This window comes from Trichoderma breve, chromosome 5 (assembly GCF_028502605.1).
Source record: "Trichoderma breve strain T069 chromosome 5, whole genome shotgun sequence".
Lineage (NCBI taxonomy): Eukaryota > Fungi > Ascomycota > Sordariomycetes > Hypocreales > Hypocreaceae > Trichoderma > Trichoderma breve.
This window is the reverse complement of record NC_079236.1, coordinates 2,086,726-2,107,931: the sequence shown is the minus strand read 5'-3', so window position 1 is coordinate 2,107,931 and position 21,206 is coordinate 2,086,726. Positions and strand designations below refer to the sequence as shown.

The window sequence follows — 21,206 nt, the reverse complement described above, 5'->3', positions numbered from 1 at the left end:
GATAATTGCACTGGTGATGGAAATGCATCAATGGGATTGCTGGTGTCGTTTATGTGTTTTGAGATTGTGTTTGTTTAACTTTCATATGATGCTGATTTGCAATTGCTGGATATGCTGTGGTAGCTGTTGACTTTTCCTGAGGCTATGTGTGTACGCATTCAAAGATACAATCAATCTCATCTTATACAGCCGCCATTACACAGACAAGACAGCTCTCATTCCGCTATCCATAGCAGAAAAGTCACAATTCCAATTTACATCTTTTGTTCACAATTAACAATATTGAATAATAAAAAGAGCCTCAATTCCCCCTTCTCACATCGAATCTCTCATGCTCGTGCCGGCCTTGCTCGTCTCCTCAGCAGCCCTCTTGGTCCTCTCCTGCAACGCATCCATCTTCTCCGCCAAATGGTCTCTTGACGCCCGGTCCGCCTTGACGGCCTCTTCGCTGTCGGACGCGAGCTCCGGCTTCCAGTGACCTGAGCCCTTTTTCTGCTTGGCGAGGGAGTCTTGCTTGTGGTGGTCGTAGTCAACGCTGGTTTCTATAAAGTCCATCTGTTAGAACGGGCTGTCTCCCCTCGAAAACAAGGCAATTTTCATTCATTGGAAAGGGAAAAATGATGGAACAAACGTACGATTTGATGATTCTTTCAGACCCAGTCTCTTGGTTGCAGAAAAGGCAAAGCCGCGGGTTGCAATAGCTCCGCGCGTCCGCAAGACGCTGGAGATGGGCATCATCTTGGTAGCACTGGCAAACAGCATTGTGACTTGAATTGAGGGCGATTAGACGTTTTTAGTTGTTTAAGGAGGTAATAGAGATAGAAAAAATGATGAAGGAGATGAATGAAATAAGAAAATCACGAGCCTTTTAAATGGAAAGGGCTTTTCTAAACGTCATGTCACTCTCCACATTGCTGATACGCATCGAAACGTCACAGACACCGCACATCGCCAAGTCACTCCAGCAAGCGAGGCTACAAGCACGGCGACGTGTGACGTCACTATTATAGCATACTGCCAATCTCCCCCAATATAAGGAACAACACGATCCTCGGTAATTTCAGCACGATCAGGGACATTAAGATAAGCATAATTCCATAATTCCATTCTATACATTGACATCGACGTTTTCATCGACAGATGCAGCATTTCAACATCATCACAGCACAGAATAAATGTTGGCGAAACCTACCGCTATTACACTCCGTACCTACACATCACTCCCAATGTCAGGCTATCTCAAGAATACACTCACATTCACGTTCATCGCCACAGTTTCAAGAGGCACCGCTGAATTTGTTTAAACAGTCGTATATTCTTTCGTCCTGTTGGCTTTCAAGCCGCGGTATCTAAACCACACACACATGCGCCATAAAAATCCCGGACACACTGAAGTTTCCCATGAAATTGCAACACCAGGGCGTTCCAAAAAAAAAGGGCCTGAGAACCCCGGGAACCCTACCCGCAAACCAGATCATTGTCATAGCTCCCTCCCATCCACTCCAAGATGCTTCGCAAGAAAATAATCAAACAAGATCAAACATATTTGTCTTTCCCAGACTAGAATATCCAGTAACACAGGGGCTCGCGTGTTGTCAGAGCAGCGAAAAGAAGAACCAGACAGGACAGAATCCACGCGCCGCCTCCCTCAAGGAGGAGGGCCAAAAGTTGTTGTAGGCTGTAAAAAAACACACAAGACAAAAAAGAACAAGCCGCTTTCCCCATTCGATTTGCACACAGCGGCGCCGCATCAACTCCCCCAAGAAATCGACTCAGACCAACTCCCCATTATTTCCCGGTAATAAAAAAGATAATAAAAAAAACCGTTTCCAGTATGGTGATGCGCAAACAAGAACCGCTCATCTTTCCAGAACCCCGCCAGCCCAAGGTATTTCCCATATGTGACTAGACAAGAACAGCCGTGCCCCCCAACACTTTCATAAGATATCGCTTCTATATCTTTCTTTTTTTGTTGTCTTGATGACTTCGTAAAACCCGTATAACCGCAACAAAGGGAGAAGGCATTTTATGGTTTTAAGCAGGAAGGACAATTCGCTTCCCAAGATGGTGAGACGCCGGATGATCGTAAAAAGAAACAAATCCCACAACTCCACTGTCGGTTACCGATGCAACACAATTATAGAGAACTGCAAGGAAATTTGCCGTGATACAAGGAGGAAAAATAAAAGGAAAAACGCCATACGTGCCCCAGCAGCCTTGATCGAACAAGGCGAAATGGCAAGAGAAAATGACAAAGCAAAAAAACAAAAATGGTATCGATCTTTCTCAAGTCGCGCCGGTAATATCCTCGTAAGAAAATCCTGTCGAAACAAATCGGTGTATGGCGATTATAGGTGCTTATACATAGGAGTGGGTGGAGGTAGTGTGTAAGAGTGTTGTGAGGAAGGTGAGTTGTTTTTGGGTGTATAGAGATATAAAAGGGGAGTCAACAGCCTCGAGGAACCCAGCCCGCAAGAGAAGTGAGGGATGTCACTTTTGATTTTTTTTTTGTCGAGTTTCACTTGTGCCCGCCAAGACCAGAAAAAAGAAGCTTGCTGCGAATGGCGCAGTGTCGATTTTTTTTCCATCCAACGATCACGGCAACCGACAGCGGTGCTTTGAGGTCGTCTCCATGGTTATCATGCCATGGCAGTCTCCCCCATGCGAGGGAGCGCAGACGACCCGCTAAGCACTCTACCATCGGCGAACGGATTGCTGCAGTCGGGCAGGCGACAGTGAAGGGGGCGGGCTGGGCACGGAGGTGCCAGTGGCAGGGTTGACAATGGGGATGGCATTGCGGGGACGAGCAGCCATCCGGAAGGCGACAGTCAAAGGCTGGACGCCGGGAGGAGGAATAAAGGGAGGAGACGAAGAGTTGAGAGAAAAGGCGGGGGCGACGGTCTGAGGCTGCTGGGTGGGAGAGGCCTCAGGAGAGTTGCTGGCCAGCGACGAGCGCTCAGAAGCAGAAATGGACACCAACTGTTGCAGCGGCGAGTCAGAGAGGCTGCGTGAAGGGGAAGAATCCACCGGACTCGGAGGACTACTCACGTCGCTTTCAGTCAGCAGGTTGGGGCAGAACTCCAGGTCGTCCTCGAGGTCAAAGGATCGGCCGGCCTCGAACCGGGTGCGGAACGCAGACAGGGCGGCCGTCTCGTTGAGCTCTCGCATGCTGCGCACGCCGCGGAACTGGCGTTGCGATTGCGAGACGTTGAGACGAGGGGTTCTGCGATTGCGGCTGTTGGTGTGGTGGTGGGAGACGGGGGCAGCATGCGCAGTATGCGCGTTGAATCCGTAGTATGAAGACATGATTGCGAATCTGTGAGGTAGCTAGGGATCCAGCGTAAGGGTTTTAGAGCGACGTTTCGAGTGGTGGTGGTTGTGGTTGAGATTTGAGATTGTGTGCGTCAAAAGCGGTCGCGGAGGTGGTAGGGCAGGAAGAGGGTGCAGCAAGTCTTCTTGGCCTGAAAAGCGAGATTAAATTAGACAGATAGGGACAACGAAGCAAGATAAACTCGGCGCTGTTGTCGTGGCGAAGCGATGTACTAAAGAAATCTAACTTTGTGGAGGGAAAAAAGTGTTGAAGAGATGCAGAAATCCGTTGGTGGTAATTTTTTACTTTTTTTGGTGTCGAAGGTGGTAAATGGTAAGTTGGCGGTAGTCAGAATGGGATCGGGTTTGGGGGCGGGTGGTACAAAGAATAGAAAGGGTGGGAAGCAGAAAAGTAGGAGCAGGGCAGAACCTCTTGGGGGGGCTGGCAGCGGCCTTTTTGCTTGGTTGAGGGACCTGGAGGGACGCGAGAGAGACTTGGGCACAGCCTGTCGAATAAGATTCCGGCGAGCCAGGATAGGCCGTCTTCGCCACCAGCTAGCGATTGGGCTGGCGTGCAGCAGCGCTACTGGTCCTGGCCGGGGCGCCGTACTGGGCCTAGGGCCGCTGGGGGGGTGCGTGGCTGCACAGTGGGTGGGCACTGTGTGGTTTTCCGGGCGGCGGCGGTTGTGTAGATTGTGGTTGTTGTGCGTAATACCAGGTACGTACCAGGGGGGCATTTGTAAGAGTGCAGGTCTGGACAGTCAGTTCAGTTCAGTCAGCCAATCTGTCCGTGATTGCGCACTGTGGCACCGTGAGAGTGCCAACGCAACGCAGCGCAACGGCGAGGGTGCTGGTCCTGGCACCGCGTGGTGGTTCGATGGGGGCCTGGGGGGACCGTGCCAGGTCGGTGGCGACCGCACTGCAGTGTCCATTCCGCACTGTACGGCGCTGTGCTGTGTTGCTCTCCGCTTACTGTACTGTATTGACTGTACTCGTATCAATGTGCTCGTAGTGGAAACGATTGACTGGATCCATCAATCATCTACAGTATTGAATTGAATGCTTGCAAGCGGCCTCTGCGCAGTGACAAATGAGTCTCATTCGCCACAAAGCTCGCCCGACTCCTGCTACAGATTCTCAGACCAGGTCTCACTTCTCACCCAAGAGAGAGAAGAGAGAACCCCCCAGATTCTGTTGTCGTGCACGGACAGGCGGATGCACTCGCTGCTCGTACATGTACCAGGTTGGTCTGGTATTCCGTACAGGTATTGCTGCACACCCACGCCCGCATTCACACAGAGTACGGAGTACAGGCACTGGCTACCTGGCAACTGAGACATGCCCGCAGACTGGACTGGATGCAGCTCTCAAACCCCAAACCGCGCGCATCCAAGACCCTACAGTAGGACATGCATACACGCTCGCTCCTACAGTGTCCGCGCCCGGCATTCATCATACTGTACAAGGACAGTGCGGCGCCGTCCGAGTCCACGCTGGACCGGCTGGTTTTGCCATTGAGCCCGTCTCTGCCCCTGCATGGCTGGCCGAGGACTGTGCAAACATCCATGGATCTCTCATGTCCCAGCAACTCAGCGCCCCATCGCCAACTGGAGCCTCTCATCCACAGCGTGCCAGAATCAGCGCCGCCAGCGTGGATGCTCTGCGCTGGCTGGTACCAGCAAATTGCGTGGCTGACTGCGTGGAGGACAAGTCACCTGCTGCGTGTCGACGTCTTGCACTGTGGACTCACGGCTTCACTCCAAGAAATTAAAGGCGGAATATCCATCCATGGTCAGTGCCGCTGGGTAAGTTTTGCACTGTCCTTCTGGGAGCAACTGGACCCGTCCAGTCACATTGCGGTACCAAGATCCTTCTACCCTATCCAGAGCTTGTGTACGAGTACAGTAAACTGGACCTTGACAATACACACTGTCCGAATACTGTACAAATCACAACATACGGGCGCTCGTACAGACACAGTACCAAGTGCGAAATAACGGATCGCTCTTCGTTGGGGCCCAGGATCTGCCGGCCGGACCTCAACTGGGCCCCCTCGTGGTTGCTGGCCCATTCCAGCTCGCCAACAAACGGCATCAATGATCACTTGACTGCATCGTTTTCGCGGCTAGTGCGCCGTCGGTACGTGAGACTGCTAGTCCGCGATCTGCTGCTGACCAACTCGGTGCCAATCCTCCAAGCGATGCCGCCTCGCTTTTGGCACCTGGTGCCGAGCACAGTAAGTCGCCGTCGTTGCGAGGTTCAGGAACAGTAAGATTGAAGCTTCTGGCTTGGGCTCGCTGCTACGAGAGGACTAATAAAACTGCTTGCCAGCTTGTCAGCCGCGGACATGGAGCATCTCTCTTCATGGAAATTTCGCCATCGTCTGCTCGGAAATTGGGGCAATTCCGGTTGCTTGTTCGTTTGGGTATTTTCTGGTCCGGCGCCTGGGGTGCTGTTGAGATGCCCGCCTCATGAATTGGATTGCCGCTCCGTGGCATCAACTTGCAATTACGAAGCAATCAAAGCGTATACAAGAGACCAAGATCCATCAATCCAACTTCGATGAGCAACCGCATATGAGCATGTCCGGCACGGCAAGGTTCGACTTGGTTAGGTTTCAACCTTGGGCCTTGCTGGCCCGCATCTGCATGGACGGCTGCTACCGACATGCTGGCTCCAGTGTCAGTCAGTCATGCCCTTCTTTACCTTGATTTCATGTTTATTTTTGTCTTTGTTTTCGCCGCGTGTGGTTTATTGACTTGCAATTCGATGTTTTTGCCGCACAAGCGCATGCGTGTGCCGAGACACTTGCGGGAGAGACAGTGTCAGAACCGCTCGACACCACCATGGTTCGTCCTTGGCCCTTGGACATGGCACCAAGGACGGAATCGCCATGATGTGTGTCGCATTTCTGGCCTGTTTCGACACGCTGAAATTGCACACCCCAAAATCCGCATCGCTAGGGGACCGACTGAGAAACGCATTCCGTTTCTCGCCTTGTCATCTGCCTCCATACTTGGTACCTGCGCCAGCTACCTTCAGGGCTAGTGAAACCCAGGCAGCCCCTGGCAGGGAGAAGAGGAGCATTGGACCCCCTTGGGTCTGTTTATTGACCCGCCGATGCACAATGGTACGGGCAGTTAAACATCACTCCAAGGCACTCTGATCGTAATCTGTGTCTGCCTGTGCCATGGAATCCATATTCGCCACATTGGCCGATTGACTTTCCCCTCAGGGATCATCACAGGTACCATCTCGCGGATACAGGTACGAAGCCATGAGCTCTTTTGCGCCAGATGTGGACGATAAGGAGGACACTTCCAACGGCCCGGCCGCCCACCGGCTCCAAACTCTAGAGAAGCCTTCAGGTCATTTCACGCCCATGTTGTGTGACTGCGAGCAAGCCATCAAATCCACTCACACTTGCAGACCCAAAACCTCTCACCACTAATCCACTCTGGGGGGGAAAGGTGGCGGCTCTAGTAAGCTGGGTTCTCGCACCTCTCGATCCGCACTGTGGCGTGGTGGTTGGGTGGTCGAGGTGGAATGACGATGCTAAAAAGGATGCAGACACAAGCGCCTCGAGCAGCAGCAAGGTTTTTTGCTCTATCAAATGACAGGTCGAACCAACGCCACTGTCGGCAGCCAGCCCGGGTTGCTGCTCACTGGCGGCACAGCATTGAATCCAATCTGATGATGGGAATCCTTTCCCGGCGTTGCAGATCCCAGCAACGGATTGCTCCTCCAGAGCTTGCTTTCCAACTTTGTCTATCAATCATGTCTGCACAGATCCGCCGGATTCCGACGGAAAGTACTCCGTATGGATATGAATATAGTGATGGATACCGATCATGAATGCAAATCCGCCCGCACTTACACGCAGATAGAAATTGGGAGGCAACTTTCCAAGAATGATCGGCTCATGGCTGCCCCCCAAGAACAATCTAATTTCAGGTTTCACAGCTGCATTGGATCGAGCCGGGCTTCGACCTGTTACACCGCGGCATCGATCTGCAGAGAGCTGCTTCGCCTCCCCCATGGCTGGCTTGGTTCGACTCCAATGCAACGAGGCTTGGTTCTGGCCAATCTGATCTACATACTCCAGATGGAGGGGATCTAAGTGGCCGCTGGCGGTTGGAGCCGTGCGTGTAGCAGTAGCATTCGCAGTGCCCGAGAGCTATTCTTGAAGTCTTGCTGCCACATCATGCCATGTGTTTGACCATGCCTCCAAGGGGATGCCGTCATCACTGTTACCCTATCGCCTGTCGGTGGTCTGCTTAGTAACAACTCGCAGTAGCGCCATAGCCGCTGGTCATGATGCTCATCTGCAGTCCTCCTTGCTGTAGGACCTATTAAAAGCTAGTACTATGCGGCGTACTGCACGATTCTCACGGTTGAGCCGGTAGCGTTGCGTCTCGTTGCAGAAGCAAGCTATTACTGTACTACACCGGTTGAGACTTCGAATAGAACACTGCCATGTTGAGAGCGCTAAAGGAAGCGTCATTCAGCCACAAGCGCCGACGTTTGTACAGGACGGCCACTCCTAGTGTTGCCAGTACAGCAGTTAAACGCCGGGTCGGCTCCGACGTGACCCTGGGGATGAAGAAAGAGATGGATGGGTGGTCTGGCTCCTGGTTCGAGTAACAGCCATAATGTGTGGCACGGAAGCGCACTGGTGGTGCCGGCACAAGCTACAAGCTGGTTGCTCGCGCTCGCGCTCAGGCTCGCCGCTCAACTCTTTTCGATCCTGGCATCCCTCATCTCATCTCCCTGCAGACAGACTACGCAAAGCGCACAGCATGTCTCGGAGCATTGCCGCATACGGTCCCCAGGCTCAGGTCTGCACGGACGTGTAGTTACAGTACAAGCAGCAAACCATTTCGAGGGCCATCTCGAGAACCCCAGATCGCCCGCTGTGTCCGGCTCGGTTCGCCGCTCCATCTTGCGGCTGCTGCTTGCGCCCGGCACCTTTGGGCTCTCCAGGCCCGTTGGACTGTCGGCATCTGCACCCCATACTTGAACTTCGGATTCCGTACTCGGGCCACTGCGCTTTGATATTGATGTTGAGCGGCTTTGGTTGTGCCTGTACCTTGTGCCTGTACCTAACAGCGAGTAGTTCTCGTACTGTACGATCAATCGTCAGCTTATTGGCTCTTTTCCGGATGCACTCCGTAAAGGATGAAGAACGCCCCGTTCCTTTGCTCTTCTCTGTCGTTTTCTTTTGGCCTTCTGCAAGGGTTCGATCCCGGAGAGCGTCAGTCTGCCTGCACTCCGCGGGGTCTGCAAGTCCTACCAAGTAGTACATGGAATATCTGTTCGACAACCGCCCAAACTTGGAGTACTCACCAAGTACCAAAAGCAGCACTCTCAGGTCCCCTGTCTCTACCCTAGCTGTGCCCTGGCGATACCCTGGACGAACCCCATCAAAGAGCGGTGTGGCGGCAGGCCATCAATGTGATTACCTGCTTTCATTGGCCAGGCCCTTGTCCATGGATACCGAGGCCTGATTCCTGTTGGCTGTCCCGAGTCTGAGGTGGAGAAGCAAGACATGGCTTTGTGGAGTCGTCGCCCGCATGTGGAGAGACGAGCCTTTGACGCTCTCCGGACGTGACTTGTGGTCTGGAAGAGAGGTACTTTGGGTTTGGCCAGCGTCTGGAGGTCAGGTACATGCCTCCTGGAGCTGGAGCTGGTGTTGATGCTGGCTATCAGGGTTGCTCGGCCACCACTGGGCGGAGCGAACGGTAACGCAGCCACTCTTCCACTCATCCAGCCCAGCCACACGGTGCGAAGCCATCGTGGCCCCAGAGTGGCTTCGTGGCGCCGGGTCTTCCGCCCTCCCCTACTGCGAGTCTTCCGGCTTGTTGAGAGACAAGCAGCGCATTCTTTGTGAGCTGCTCGTTTGGGCGGCCACACGGACATGCCGACCGATAAGGTGCTGCGCTGCCAATAGCATATGCAGACTCCCGAGCTGCAGCCAGACAGTTCTGGAACTTGTATCCCACGTCTCCGATCTTATCCATCTCTCCACTTTCAGGCCCGGAGATGCTAATTAATTCAGGCTTTTTCTCGGATTCCCCTTCTTTCCTTCTCTGCCCTTACATGGAAGCACGCAGGGGGTTCGTGGGATGACGTAGAGCGCAGGAGAGGACGTGCTTTGTTGTTGCAGAGACTCAACAACGGCCTGCCGCTAGGCGGTTCGACCGATGGCTTCATCATAGCGCATTGCCTAGTCTTTTCGGCCGACTGAGGCTGAGTTGGTTTTACGAGGGTGAAACTGGAGTCATGAACAGACAGCCCCTGAGGTGGCTTCGAGTTATTTTTGGTGAATAGTTGCTGAACCTGTCCGGAGAGCCGCAACGTGGTCTGAAGCAACCGGCAGCACCACGACAACCCCATGATGCTCCGTAGAGGCAAATGCCAACTCGCCACAACTATTGCAACTGCCTAGACCTGGTGATAGCTGCCGCAAGGTTGAACCCACGGTAGACGACCCAATTCCAATATGCCTTACTTGCCCTCGGCTTAGAGACGGTTGCCATGTCTTCGTATGAAGGAAACGCTTGTATCCTCGGCAACTTGGCGGGGTGACCCTCGGAGGCGGATTATCCTACCGACAAATCCAACCTCCGGCCAGTTGTTGACCGATATCGTCCCTCTTCGGCGCCTTTACTCATACAGTTGCGCTGTCAGGAGCAGTCAGAGATTCCCCTCTCCGTCAGCCCGTTTGTGCGATTCGCACTCCGAGAATTCAAATCGCAAATCATGGTTCCGTACGGACTCCGGCTCCGCTCGGACCAGCTTACAAGGAGGGGCTCTGCTGTCCTGGCGGCGGCGGCATGTCTGTCGCTCTACATGCTCATCAGGCCATCGCTGTCGCCTCGGACCAAATCGCCAAAGACGGATATCGTGCGCGTGAAAGACCGTTCGGGAACCGATCCGGAGGACCCCGAGAAGGCGGCGCCGTATCCTCCGGAGCTGTTCCCGGGCGGCAAGGACGTTCAGAGTGTATATGGCACCATCAGGGTGTTTGAGTGGGGGCCTGAGGAGGGCGAAAAGGTGCTTCTGGTGCATGGCATCGGCACGCCGTGCATTGCCATGGGCGGGATTGCCTGGGAGCTTGTGCGGAAGGGGTACAGGGTGATGGTCTTTGGTAAGTACAGCTCTGTCCTTTGTTTGTATACTTGCGTATATATAGATATATACCCTCATGGAGGTACGAACCAAGAGTCTGTTACTTACACGGCGTCGCATGTAGATCTGTTTGGGAGAGGCTACTCCGATGGCCCTTCCAATACGCCGTACGATGAGTGTCTCTATACCACTCAGATTCTTCTCGTCTTAGCATCTTCGTCTCTATCCTGGACTGGTGCCTCTTCCTTCCACCTCCTGGGCTACTCGTTGGGGGGTGCTCTGGCCGCAGCCTTTGCGGCATACCACTCGCACATGCTGCGCTCCCTCACCGTGGTCTGCCCAGGAGGCCTCGTGCGCGAGTCCCACCTCAGCTGGAAGAGCCGCCTCCTGTACTCCCACGGCGTGCTGCCTGAGTGGCTGCTTCGGAGCTGGGTGCGGGCACGCATCGCGCCGCAGCACGGGCAGAGCGCAGACGTTCCCGATGGAGACGAAGCAGCAGAGGTCAACTTTGACGATGTGACCATGGCCGTTGGGAGGAACAGCTCCGTCAGAGTTGGGGACGTTGTGGGTTGGCAGCTGGATGCTAACCCGGCCTTTGTCGACTCGTACATGAGTACGATTCGGTATGCGCCTATTTATGGGCAGCATGATAAGATGTGGGCTGTCTTGGGGGAGCAACTCGCTGCTAATCGGGAGCTTGGTCAAGGGCTGCAGAGAGTGTGCGTCATCTTGGGGGATAAAGATACGTTGGTTATCAAGGACGAGTGGATTGAAGACACCAAGGCCGTTTTGGGAGAAGAGGGCGTAGAGGTTTGTGTGATTTCTGGGGGCCACGAAATTGCCATTTCAAAAGGCAAAGAGGTAGCTGATGTTGCCATGTCGTCGTGGAAGAGCAGTCGACATAGTAGTAGCAAGTCATCCAAGAGCAGCAACAGCGGCAGCGGTAGCGGAACTCGATCCAAAAAAATTAGACATAGAAATTAGAGCTTGAAGAAGAAGAAGAAGAAGATGACACATAGAGAGATCAGAGTTCGAAGAAGAAGAAAATTAGAAGACCGGCGCTGTTCTATTTATATGCGTATGAGTATATATATAAGGTCTTGATGCATCGATTTCCACGAGAATATCCCCTACCGAATCCATGCCATGACTGGGTCCCGTGTACTCCAAAACAAAGAAATACAAGAATAGAAAGAAAAACGCTATTTTGGGAAATTCAGACAAAGAAAACCGTTTCAAGCATTTCAAAATTCCAAGACGCCATGTACCCAATGCTTTCATCCCTCATTTCCAAATAATATCATTTGTATAGTAAAACATGCTTGGCAACCACAAATGTTTCCAGAACGGGGGCTCATCAGCGCTTATTCCACTGACTGTTCCTATTAAATTGGCCAAGGCCAACTAGTCGGATTGTTCGAGAATAAGGGCTAGAGTCAGAAACCATCCCTATCTTAGGTTATTTGCATTCGGATTCTCAGGTAATATGTTCTTCGGTCGACCCTTCGGTCGGTTCTTCGGTCGGCTCTTACGACGTGCCTACTTATCGAGATTTCGTGCCTTGACAAACCGGTTGATTTGTTCCCTCGTGAGCTTATCATTGTACTGCTCATAGCACTCATAGAAGGATATTATCTCCTGGGTCGCGTCCACCATGGCAGCAATGTCGACGTCGCTCTCTGCCAACCAGGCCGCGAAATGCTGCACACGGGTGATCCTAGCTTCTTGAACCCTCTCTTTAACTTCCGGTGTCGAAGGGATTTCGGAGAGAATCCCGCCCTGGCCTGATCGAGCGGTGTGTGCTTGGCTGAGAGCGGCTTGTGCGGCTGCCAGACCGGCGGCTGCGGCAGATCCCGAGGCACTCTGTCCTGGAACCGTCGAGTTTGGACGCAGAACGAGGGCCAAGAGGATTGCTACCAGTGCGACAATGTGTGGCGAGCAGAGGAATGGTAGGTCCGTCATGTAGTGATCGTTGATTATCGACTTGGCGAGCTGCACGTCTTCATCGACTAGAGATAGCTCGCCGCGCAGAGCTAGCAGACTTCGGTAGGGTTGGTGTACAATGAGCTGGGAGCTCATCTCGCTAATAAGATAGAATTCGCACTCCCCAATCTTGGACGTATCCAGCCCGATGAAGTCCTGCCAGAGTTGTCTGGCCTCGGTCACAATTAGGCGGATGTGCTGCGGCGCCTCCTCCATCTTGCAGGCCAGGTATATCGCAGTGGTAATGACGAGGTACGGGTTCGTTCGACGGATTTCGACTCGCGTGTAGAAGCGTTTCAGATAGACCTGCGCCGTGGCCATTGCTTGCTGGCGGATGGTGAGACGCTTCCCCAATCTCAGCAGCTCTGGATAGACGGGCGGATTAGTTGAGCGGAACACAGGACACCGATGCTGCGACGCGCAACGACTCACGCTGATTGAAATAGATGGCCATGTGCCGCGGCTGTGGGAGAGGGAACATGCGGACGAGCTCGGCATTCTCGTCCTCCAGCTTCTGTCGCATCGAGGCGAGCTCGTCCTTTGTGAAGAGCCAATGCCGCCGCTGCGTCGACTCCCAGTAGTTGGCGGACATGGCGGCGGAGACGGGGCCGCGAAGGGCACCTCTCCGTCTGAAGGGACACTGAGAAGCACAGATAGGCGCAGAGTATACCGAAAATGAATATTGCAAATGATGATTGTAGGTTCAATGTGTGTGTGTCGCAATAGTAATCCCGTAATCCTGTATGGATGAGATCGTGACCAACCGCAAGTTAATCTTGGGGTCCAACAAGGCTGCGGGGCGATAAGCGATCTCGAGCCTTATCGGGCCCCTAATTGCACAGCGCTGTGCTTCCCCCCTAGCAGCGGCCTTGCAGCGCCTAGAAATTATTACGTAGTGGCAGTCCCCTCCCCATATCGCAAGCAATTCTCCCCAAGATCCGCGGCCTCGATTCCTGCTGCTCCCGAGCTACGACGTCAGTAGCTGTCAAAGGCCCGCAATCGCTCCCAATTGGCCATCGCCTGCCAGACCGCAAGCTTCCAGATCTCTACGATGAGTTTGAGATAGCACCCAAACGAAAAGACAAGACGACGCGCCCGCCTGAACCCACCGCGGGCATCGCAATTGCCGCCTCGACCGTCGCCTTTCGCCTTCGAGACATGCCACAGCCATGACAGCCAGGCCAGCTACCGAGGTGGAGAAGGGGCTTCGTGAGCCGCAAAACAAGAACCAGAACCCAAACCATGATCGTGTTGAAGCTCTCTGGGCACAGCTGGGGCCCTGTGCCAATGGAGAGTTGGACCTGAAGGGCCTGCAGAAGGGCTTTCGGAAGATAGATCATCGTGAGGATTTTCCCTCTTTTCTTTGTTTCTCTTTGCTTCGCAGCGTTTGCGCATCCCGCCCCGCATTTTCTGTCTAGGTGTTGACGGTTTTTTTTTTACCTCTTGCGAACAGCGCTCAAGAATGCGGATGCCATGTTGAAGAGGATCATGAAGGAGGTTGACACCAACGGCGATGGAAAGATTCAATATGAAGGTGCGTTGTCTATTGTTCTGGCGCAAGGCGTGGGCTTGCGTTCTGCTCAACGCAAGCCGCTGCCGCTTGGAGGCGCTACAAACACAAGCTACGGCTACTAACGGGGCTTTTTTGCTTGGTTTCGCAGAGTTTCGAGTTTTTGTGCAAAAGGCGGAGAGCCAACTCTACGACTTGTTCAGATCCATCGATCGCGACGGCAACGGCAAGCTGGACAAGACAGAGCTCCAGGCGGCATTCAAGGCTGCGGGGTTGACTGTATCAAACCGCAGGCTGCACGACTTCTTCAGCGACATGGACATGAACAACGACGGATACGTCAGTTTTGACGAATGGCGGTAAGTGAGACAAAAGCGAAAGAAATATTCCCTTGATTTGCTATGGGCATAGAATGGGGGCTGGTTGATCGATCTGGGGCGGATCGCTGTCAGGCGCGCACTCCCAAGCGGTCATGTGCCGCGGTCTTGAGTTGGACAAATGAGCACGCTCAACACCACAAGACCGATTTCCCCTGAAACCGCCAAACGTGCGCCCCTGGCTTGCCCCGATGATGATTATATGCCTCACGGAGAAATGCTCCGAATGGGTTTTGACATGGAAACCGTTCACCAGCTGACCGAACAAACGTCAGGAACTTTTTGCTTTTCATGCCTGGGAACCAGGATGCGTCCCATTTGCAGGCCGTGCTGTCCTTTTATTACTCGGTGGTTAATGTCACGCCGGAGGGAGACTCCCTTGTGAGTGGGGAAACACTGGAAGGCTTAGGTAGGGCCGGCTCTAGCTCTTTTCTTAATATTCTCTTTGGCTCTCTCCTACGAGTTGCCTTCCCCTCCTATCCGAGGGCGCCCCCAGAGCTTCCATCACCTCCTCCGCCATCTCCTGCGCAAGCTGCTGGGACAGTCGAGCCGGAGGTCCAAGTGCCGTTACAACATGCAAGAGGAAGTTTTGTGGACGCGACGGCGCATGCGTCTGCTATCGGGATTTCAGAAGTCGAGCAAGGCCCGTCAGGGGCAGGTGCTACTCCACAGATCGACGGCGATGGCACCTCAATCGAGCACCGTGAAGAGTCCTCTACCGGAGCTGCACCGACCAAGAAGAAGTTTAGACTGACAGACTTTGCTCCCCATCCAGGTTACTTCCTTGCGGGTGCCATCGCCGGTGGAGTGTCGCGGACGGCCACGGCCCCTCTCGACCGATTGAAGGTCTACTTGCTCGTCAACACCAACAGCGGTGCCGAGACGGCGGTAACAGCGCTGAAGCAAGGCCGTCTCGTTGATGCGCTTAGAAATGCGGCGAGGCCCTTTAGCGATGCTGTGAAGGACTTGTATCGATCGGGCGGATTGCGCAGCTTTTTTGCTGGTAAGCTCATATATCCTTCTCGTCCCAATGCTGGCGTCCTCTTTTTGATGTTATCTGAGCTAACGCTGACATTTACCTGAAAAGGCAACGGGTTGAATGTTGTGAAAATCATGCCAGAGACGGCCATCAAATTCGGATCGTACGAAGCGACCAAGCGTGCCCTGGCTAATTTCGAGGGCCATGGGGATGCCAAGAACATAAATTCGTACTCAAAATTTGTTGCTGGCGGTCTGGCTGGAATGGTTGCTCAGTAAGTGGTGGCTGATGACTCCTATGTTGTTCGGCGGAGACATGATTTATTTTCACTTCTTCCTTCTCCTTTTTCTTTTTCTGACAGCTCGTGAAATTATAGATTCTGCGTCTATCCCCTTGACACCCTCAAATTTCGACTTCAGTGCGAGACGGTCAAGGACGGCCTTAAGGGGAGCGCCCTCGTTCGACAGACGGCCATGAAAATGTATGCTGATGGCGGTCTGCGAGCCTGCTACCGAGGTGTCACCATGGGATTGATTGGCATGTTCCCATATAGTGCCATCGACATGGGCATGTTTGAGTTCCTCAAGAATACTTACCGCATCCGTTACGCAAAATATGCGTGCTGCCACGAAGATGACGCCGAGCCTGGCAACATTGCAACGGGCATCATCGGCGCCACATCCGGAGCCTTTGGAGCGTCAGTTGTTTACCCATTGAACGTGGTTCGCACACGATTACAAACACAAGGCACCGTGATGCACCCTCAAACCTACACGGGAATCTGGGACGTCACACAGAAGACGATCCAGCACGAAGGAGTCCGAGGTCTTTACAAGGGCCTGACGCCAAATCTGCTCAAAGTTGCCCCTGCGTTGAGCATAACGTGGGTGGTGTACGAAAACGCAAAACGCATTCTCGCATTGCACTGATTGAATTTATGTTTTCATCAATCATTGGCTCAACGAACAAGTTTAGAAAGGATACGATGATACCATACGCGCATCTATTTATTGCATTAGCATTGTCAATCTCATTTGTCGGACATATTGGTTGGTAGCGAGCTTCATTCGCATTTGGACGGCCTTTTATTCGGTGTCTGTTTAGCTCGAGATGAGGTCAGGATTTGGCGGCGAGTGGTTACGGAAGGGTCGTGGGCCGGCATTTGATCGGCAGCCACGTACTTGATTTGAGTGCTTGGATGTGATGACTTGCAAAACAAGTAACCACTATTCCATATTATATAACGCCCGAGGCGGGGGAGGGGAAGGCATTTAGAAACGAAGGATAGAAGAGAGAGTCGGTTGGAAACAGACCATTTCCACCCGAGAAGCTTCACGAAGGGATGCTAAGGCATAGTAAGGAATGTACGAAATTTAGCTATCATGTTATAGATTCCGTAAGAGACTTGGTTCTCAATGAAACGCTGCGTTGAACAGAGCTAGGAGCCGTGAAAAGAGAGGAGGCGTTGCCAATATGTGAAGTCTTACGTCGGGATCGGTACCCGGAAAAGTGGAGACGAGGAGCTCCGTGACCGGTGGGCAAGGGCCGGGGCAATTTCTGGAGCCGGCGTCTTGGCCGAGCGTCTTTATTGCTTGATTTGCCCAGGCCATTTTGGCTCAGCTGGCCGACGCCATGACCAGGCAGCAGGGGATTGGCAATCGGGAAGCTAAAAAGCTGTGTGGAAGGGGCAGCAGCCATCATGACATGGAGGAGGAGGGAGTGGCGGGAAAAGAAAAGTGATGGGCGTCGGGAGTTGTCATTGATTCATCAGAGATGCCCCGAATGACGAGCGCGCTTTGTCTCCGGGTTACGTTGCTCGCTTACGCAGCCCCGTGGGAGATTTGGAGATTTTATCGGACGGGGTACAGTAGCAAGCAAACTTGCATAAAGGCAAAAAAAAGCAAAAGCAGGTATGGAGGTAAAAAACGAATCACAGCACGTGCGTGGCCCCCGGCCCGTAGCGAGAGAGCTTACAAGTATGCTGCCGTATTACTCGTAATGGTAAGAGGAGAAAGGAAAGCAAAAGAGCTCCAGCGCCGGAACTAATCGCTGGAGGCTGCTGCTGATTGGGGGTTGGCTTTGTTCCTTTCTTGCTTGATTTGGAGTTAGCTTGGGGTTAGGTGGTGGACGGGTTGGGGGGACTTTTGCAAATGGCATTAGCGGGATTGTTGGCATGGCGTGCGCCTTTTGCGAGTTTGAATAATGTATTTTGTGAATAATTTTTCATTTTCATTTTCTCTTTGTGTGTTTATACTTGTTGTCCTCTGCTTGATTCTGCATCGAGCGACGAATTTTCTCTTCAATTGAGTTGTAGAGATGACCGTTCAGTGATGGGTTTAGAGGGAGGTTGGTAGTTTGGTTGTGTGAGTAATACAGTAGTAGCGGCTCTTCTTTTATCGCAACCTCAGCGGGTCTGAAGAGTCAATGGATTAGCGGATCGGAAGGAGCAGATGGAGGTGTGGAGAGGCGGAGAGGAGAACAGAGCCTGGAAAGAAGGCATTGGACATGGGCAGTACCTTGAACGGACACAAGAACCGGCTGCTCACACGAGATGGCCGCAAGTAGCAGCCAGGTAGAGACGGGGCAAAGTTGAGCGCGCTTACAGGCCATGTGCTTGGTGAACCGACTGCTATCAGCGAGCGAGTGTACATATTGCCATGTATAGTACAATTACTGAGGAGCTTATCCGGCTCTTCAACACCACCTTCGCTTCCTCTTTCGCGGCCTCTCCCTCTTTTCCTTTTTCTTCCTCTGCTTTTCCCCATCTGGCTATTCGCTTCTGCTAAATAGAGGCCTTTTGGCAGAGGATACGAGCAGCTTGCCGGACTCCCAACGCGCGTCCTGTCTTGAATTCAATCGCAATTTCCCAATCGCCAAAGGCAAAAGGGCTGCAACTCCACTGCCGGCGGCTTGTTGGTGCAACCCACTCTGCATCTGTCGCCTCATCTAAAGGCTTCTAAAGGCTAGACAACGGCAGGCGTTCGTCAGCTCCCCGAGACTCTTGTTCCCGCTGGCTGCATCTTCTGCTCGGTTCCTGACGGGTCTGACGAAATGCCGGCCCCGTACTCCGATAACCTTTACTCGGGCGATGATAATCCCTGGAGTGACGACCAGAACGATGCGGATGCGCTGTCGCCCGCTGACGGCTACTTCCACGCGTCGTCGTCCGGTCTAGAAGAGGCCGCAACGTCATCGCCGTCCCCTCCCGTTCGGCAGCAGCGCCAATCAGCAAACGTGCCTTTTGTGCCCAATGTCATGGTGGAGGACCCGACTCTGAACGAGGACCGAGCTGCTGCAAAGGCGAAAGAGGCTGAGGAGGAGAGGCTGATAAATAGTGCCTCTGCTGGCCGGTCGACCCCTTTGACTGATAGCCAGCCTCATCACCAGACCGTGCCGTTTGCTCAGGGCCAAGCTGGCTTCTACAGCCCTTCCCATCCTTCTCAATCCTCCCCAGTTGCGCCGTATCCCCGGCTTGATACCCATTATCAGTCGACGCCGGCTTCAGCGTCGTCGTCATCCCCCTCCTCTTCTGGCCATCATCACAGACGTAGCATTGACGAGGAGATATCGTCCTTTCAGCCTACAAGTCCTGCAAGCCAGGCACCCAGACAGTATACGGTTCGTCGGCCATCTGACGCACCTCCCGCATACTCCCCTTCCGCTTCCTCGCCGCTGTCCTCCGGTTATCAGACCTTTGCCCCCCCACAAGCCGGTGCCGAAACTATGGGTGTGCCTGAAGAGAATCAGACCTTACTCCCACGTCAGCCCGAGTCTATGGGCGGAGCATCAAACGGAGCTCGAGAGCCACTGTGGCGAAGGATTAGGAACTCGACCAACTCTTCTACTACGAGGAAGAGGATTCGAACCATCCTTGGTGTCCTCGTCATCATTTCTATTATAGTTGCCCTCTTCGGCAGCACCATTAACATTAGTAGCCCCAAGGTGAGTAGAGCTCAGCTCGTGTCATTTCTTTCCCCAAGGGATTAGTGAATCTGTGTAAAGGTGCTGCAATTCTCGTGTTACTGTGACCACCTAACAAGACAATTTAGAAGCCTGGCATCATTGACGAGTCACCTGTAAAAGCCCCTCCGACCAACAACCCTCCCCCAATGTCGTGGCCTCCTAGGAACAGCAGAAACTGCTTGGGTGAGCCGCACAAGTCGGCGAAAATAAACGAGGTCATCAGCTTTGGCAACAACAAGAAGCTCAGCATTGTTCAGACGCTTGAGAAAGACAATGGAAACCACCGAGGAGTCACGCCAAATGTATACGGCGAAGTCATCTTGCAGCCTGTCGACCCCTCTTCTACTGGCGACATTCAGCTTGAAATCACGACCAACTACCAGGGCCTTCACGTCGATGTTGAGTTCAACAAGCGGGACCAACGATTTGAAGTCGTTATTCCCCGCTGGGTCACCTGGAGCAGTCCCAGCTCCTGGCAGCCGTGCATCCAAGTTCGAATTACCGTCTCCATTCCCCGTGAAGCAGCACTCGAATCGATCCTCGTTGATGCTATTCACCTGGATGTCGCTGTTAGAGATGGTCTGGTTCTGAGCTCTGCCACTGATGCCCAGATCAAAACCGTCGCAGGAGATGTTACTACGGGTCGTGTGTCGGGGGATGTGGCGCCGTACACTCTCGCCTCACGAAGTATCATCGTCGAGACTGTTAGTGGCGATGTTACAGGCTGGTTTCCTCTATACGACCTTCTCAAGGTTCACACAGTTTCCGGTGATATCAAGACTGACATCACCCCGAAGCCCTCGTCTGATAAGAAGCCTGAACAAGCTGTGCTCAACATCGACTCTGTTTCCGGAGACATCAAGTTGACTGAGCCCCTGGGTTATGACAGTGATAAAAAACGCGAGGAAAGGTTCCCACCGCGAGATTACGCCGTCAGCGTGTCGTCCGCCTCTGGTGAGATTAAGGCCGACTTGGCTTTTACGTCAACCGCTAAATTCGAGACGGTGTCTGGCGACCAAAAACTGAGGCTACAACCAATCTTTGGTTCTAGCTCTTCACCACCCTCCATTTCGACCGACACAAAGAGTGGTCAAACTACTTTGACAGTTTTTGAGCCACTGTGGAAGCACTCTTCCGCCAGCATTGGCGGCCACTCGGATCCACTGGAGCCTCCTGCCCGCGACGATGATGAACCGAAGAACGACGAGCCTTGGATCATCATTCACCCTGACGAGCGGCTAACCAAGCTTCCCCCGCCACCTTACATGGATGTTAAGCCGAGCATGGCTGCTGCTGCTGCCAACGGTGGAGGTGATGAGGAACCGCACGGACTAACCGACCTCAAGTCTCACCATGCTTCCGTCAGTGGAGACTTTAGACTCAACTATCCCGCTTCGTGGGAAGGAAAGTTTTCCATGACTACCTTCTCGGGCTCACAGGACATTCGAGGCAAGGATATCAAGTATACGCGGGCGGGAGGCATCATCAAACGTATCGATGGAACCAAGGGCGATGGCAGGTCGAGTCTAACTGTCGACTCCATGTCTGGCCGCGAGGAGTTGGTAATCGGGAATGTTTAAGGAGATTAATTGACAATGATGGCAAAAAGAGGAGGCTGTTGAAGATGATACCATGAAGCAGAGAACGAGAGGACAAACCGTGAGTGGAAAGGAGAGAAGGAGTTGGACTATGAGACTCCTCGACAAGTAATTGATATATCAGAGAAGAGCGAAGCGACTTGTTTAAGGAATTTATCCAGGAATTTGACTCTTGAAGAAAATAAGCAAACGAATAATGTTTTTTTTTTCTTTTATTCTTTTCTTTTTGTTCATGAGAGTATGAAATGGAAATGTTGAGACATTCTTTTGCCATTGGGGGGATACGCCGCTCTTTTACGTCGTGAGCACATTTGCATGGTGATCTGATTTCTGTTGCTTTACTATTCGTTTTCTTT

General features: G+C 52.9%; 7 protein-coding genes across 7 annotated transcripts; 4 read left to right on the top strand and 3 right to left on the bottom strand.

Annotated features, from left to right (window-relative positions):
- Positions 1–315: 315 nt before the first annotated feature.
- On the bottom strand, positions 316–762 carry T069G_08318 (uncharacterized protein; the record flags this gene model as incomplete). The annotated part of the gene is made up of 2 exons (XM_056175528.1): positions 316–542; positions 636–762. The coding sequence occupies 2 exons, from the start codon at positions 760–762 to the stop codon at positions 316–318; spliced, it is 354 nt and encodes a 117-aa protein (XP_056026477.1).
- Positions 763–2,694: 1,932 nt separating this feature from the next.
- T069G_08317 (uncharacterized protein) lies at positions 2,695–3,306 on the bottom strand (the record flags this gene model as incomplete). Its single annotated transcript, XM_056175527.1, has 2 exons — positions 2,695–2,979; positions 3,049–3,306. 2 exons carry the CDS (start codon positions 3,304–3,306, stop codon positions 2,695–2,697), a joined length of 543 nt encoding a protein of 180 aa, XP_056026476.1.
- Positions 3,307–4,543: 1,237 nt separating this feature from the next.
- T069G_08316 (uncharacterized protein) lies at positions 4,544–5,080 on the top strand (the record flags this gene model as incomplete). Its single annotated transcript, XM_056175526.1, has 1 exon — positions 4,544–5,080. One exon carries the CDS (start codon positions 4,544–4,546, stop codon positions 5,078–5,080), a length of 537 nt encoding a protein of 178 aa, XP_056026475.1.
- Positions 5,081–10,071: 4,991 nt separating this feature from the next.
- On the top strand, positions 10,072–11,424 carry T069G_08315 (alpha/beta hydrolase fold domain-containing protein; the record flags this gene model as incomplete). Its single annotated transcript, XM_056175525.1, has 2 exons — positions 10,072–10,459; positions 10,565–11,424. The coding sequence occupies 2 exons, from the start codon at positions 10,072–10,074 to the stop codon at positions 11,422–11,424; spliced, it is 1,248 nt and encodes a 415-aa protein (XP_056026474.1).
- Positions 11,425–11,979: 555 nt separating this feature from the next.
- T069G_08314 (uncharacterized protein) lies at positions 11,980–13,015 on the bottom strand (the record flags this gene model as incomplete). Its single annotated transcript, XM_056175524.1, has 2 exons — positions 11,980–12,788; positions 12,856–13,015. The coding sequence occupies 2 exons, from the start codon at positions 13,013–13,015 to the stop codon at positions 11,980–11,982; spliced, it is 969 nt and encodes a 322-aa protein (XP_056026473.1).
- Positions 13,016–13,592: 577 nt separating this feature from the next.
- On the top strand, positions 13,593–16,218 carry T069G_08313 (mitochondrial carrier protein domain-containing protein; the record flags this gene model as incomplete). The annotated part of the gene is made up of 7 exons (XM_056175523.1): positions 13,593–13,764; positions 13,877–13,957; positions 14,085–14,292; positions 14,586–14,719; positions 15,086–15,313; positions 15,398–15,563; positions 15,666–16,218. 7 exons carry the CDS (start codon positions 13,593–13,595, stop codon positions 16,216–16,218), a joined length of 1,542 nt encoding a protein of 513 aa, XP_056026472.1.
- A 2,122-nt stretch (positions 16,219–18,340) lies between these two features.
- T069G_08312 (putative adhesin domain-containing protein) lies at positions 18,341–20,832 on the top strand (the record flags this gene model as incomplete). The annotated part of the gene is made up of 2 exons (XM_056175522.1): positions 18,341–19,231; positions 19,339–20,832. The coding sequence occupies 2 exons, from the start codon at positions 18,341–18,343 to the stop codon at positions 20,830–20,832; spliced, it is 2,385 nt and encodes a 794-aa protein (XP_056026471.1).
- Positions 20,833–21,206: the final 374 nt, after the last annotated feature.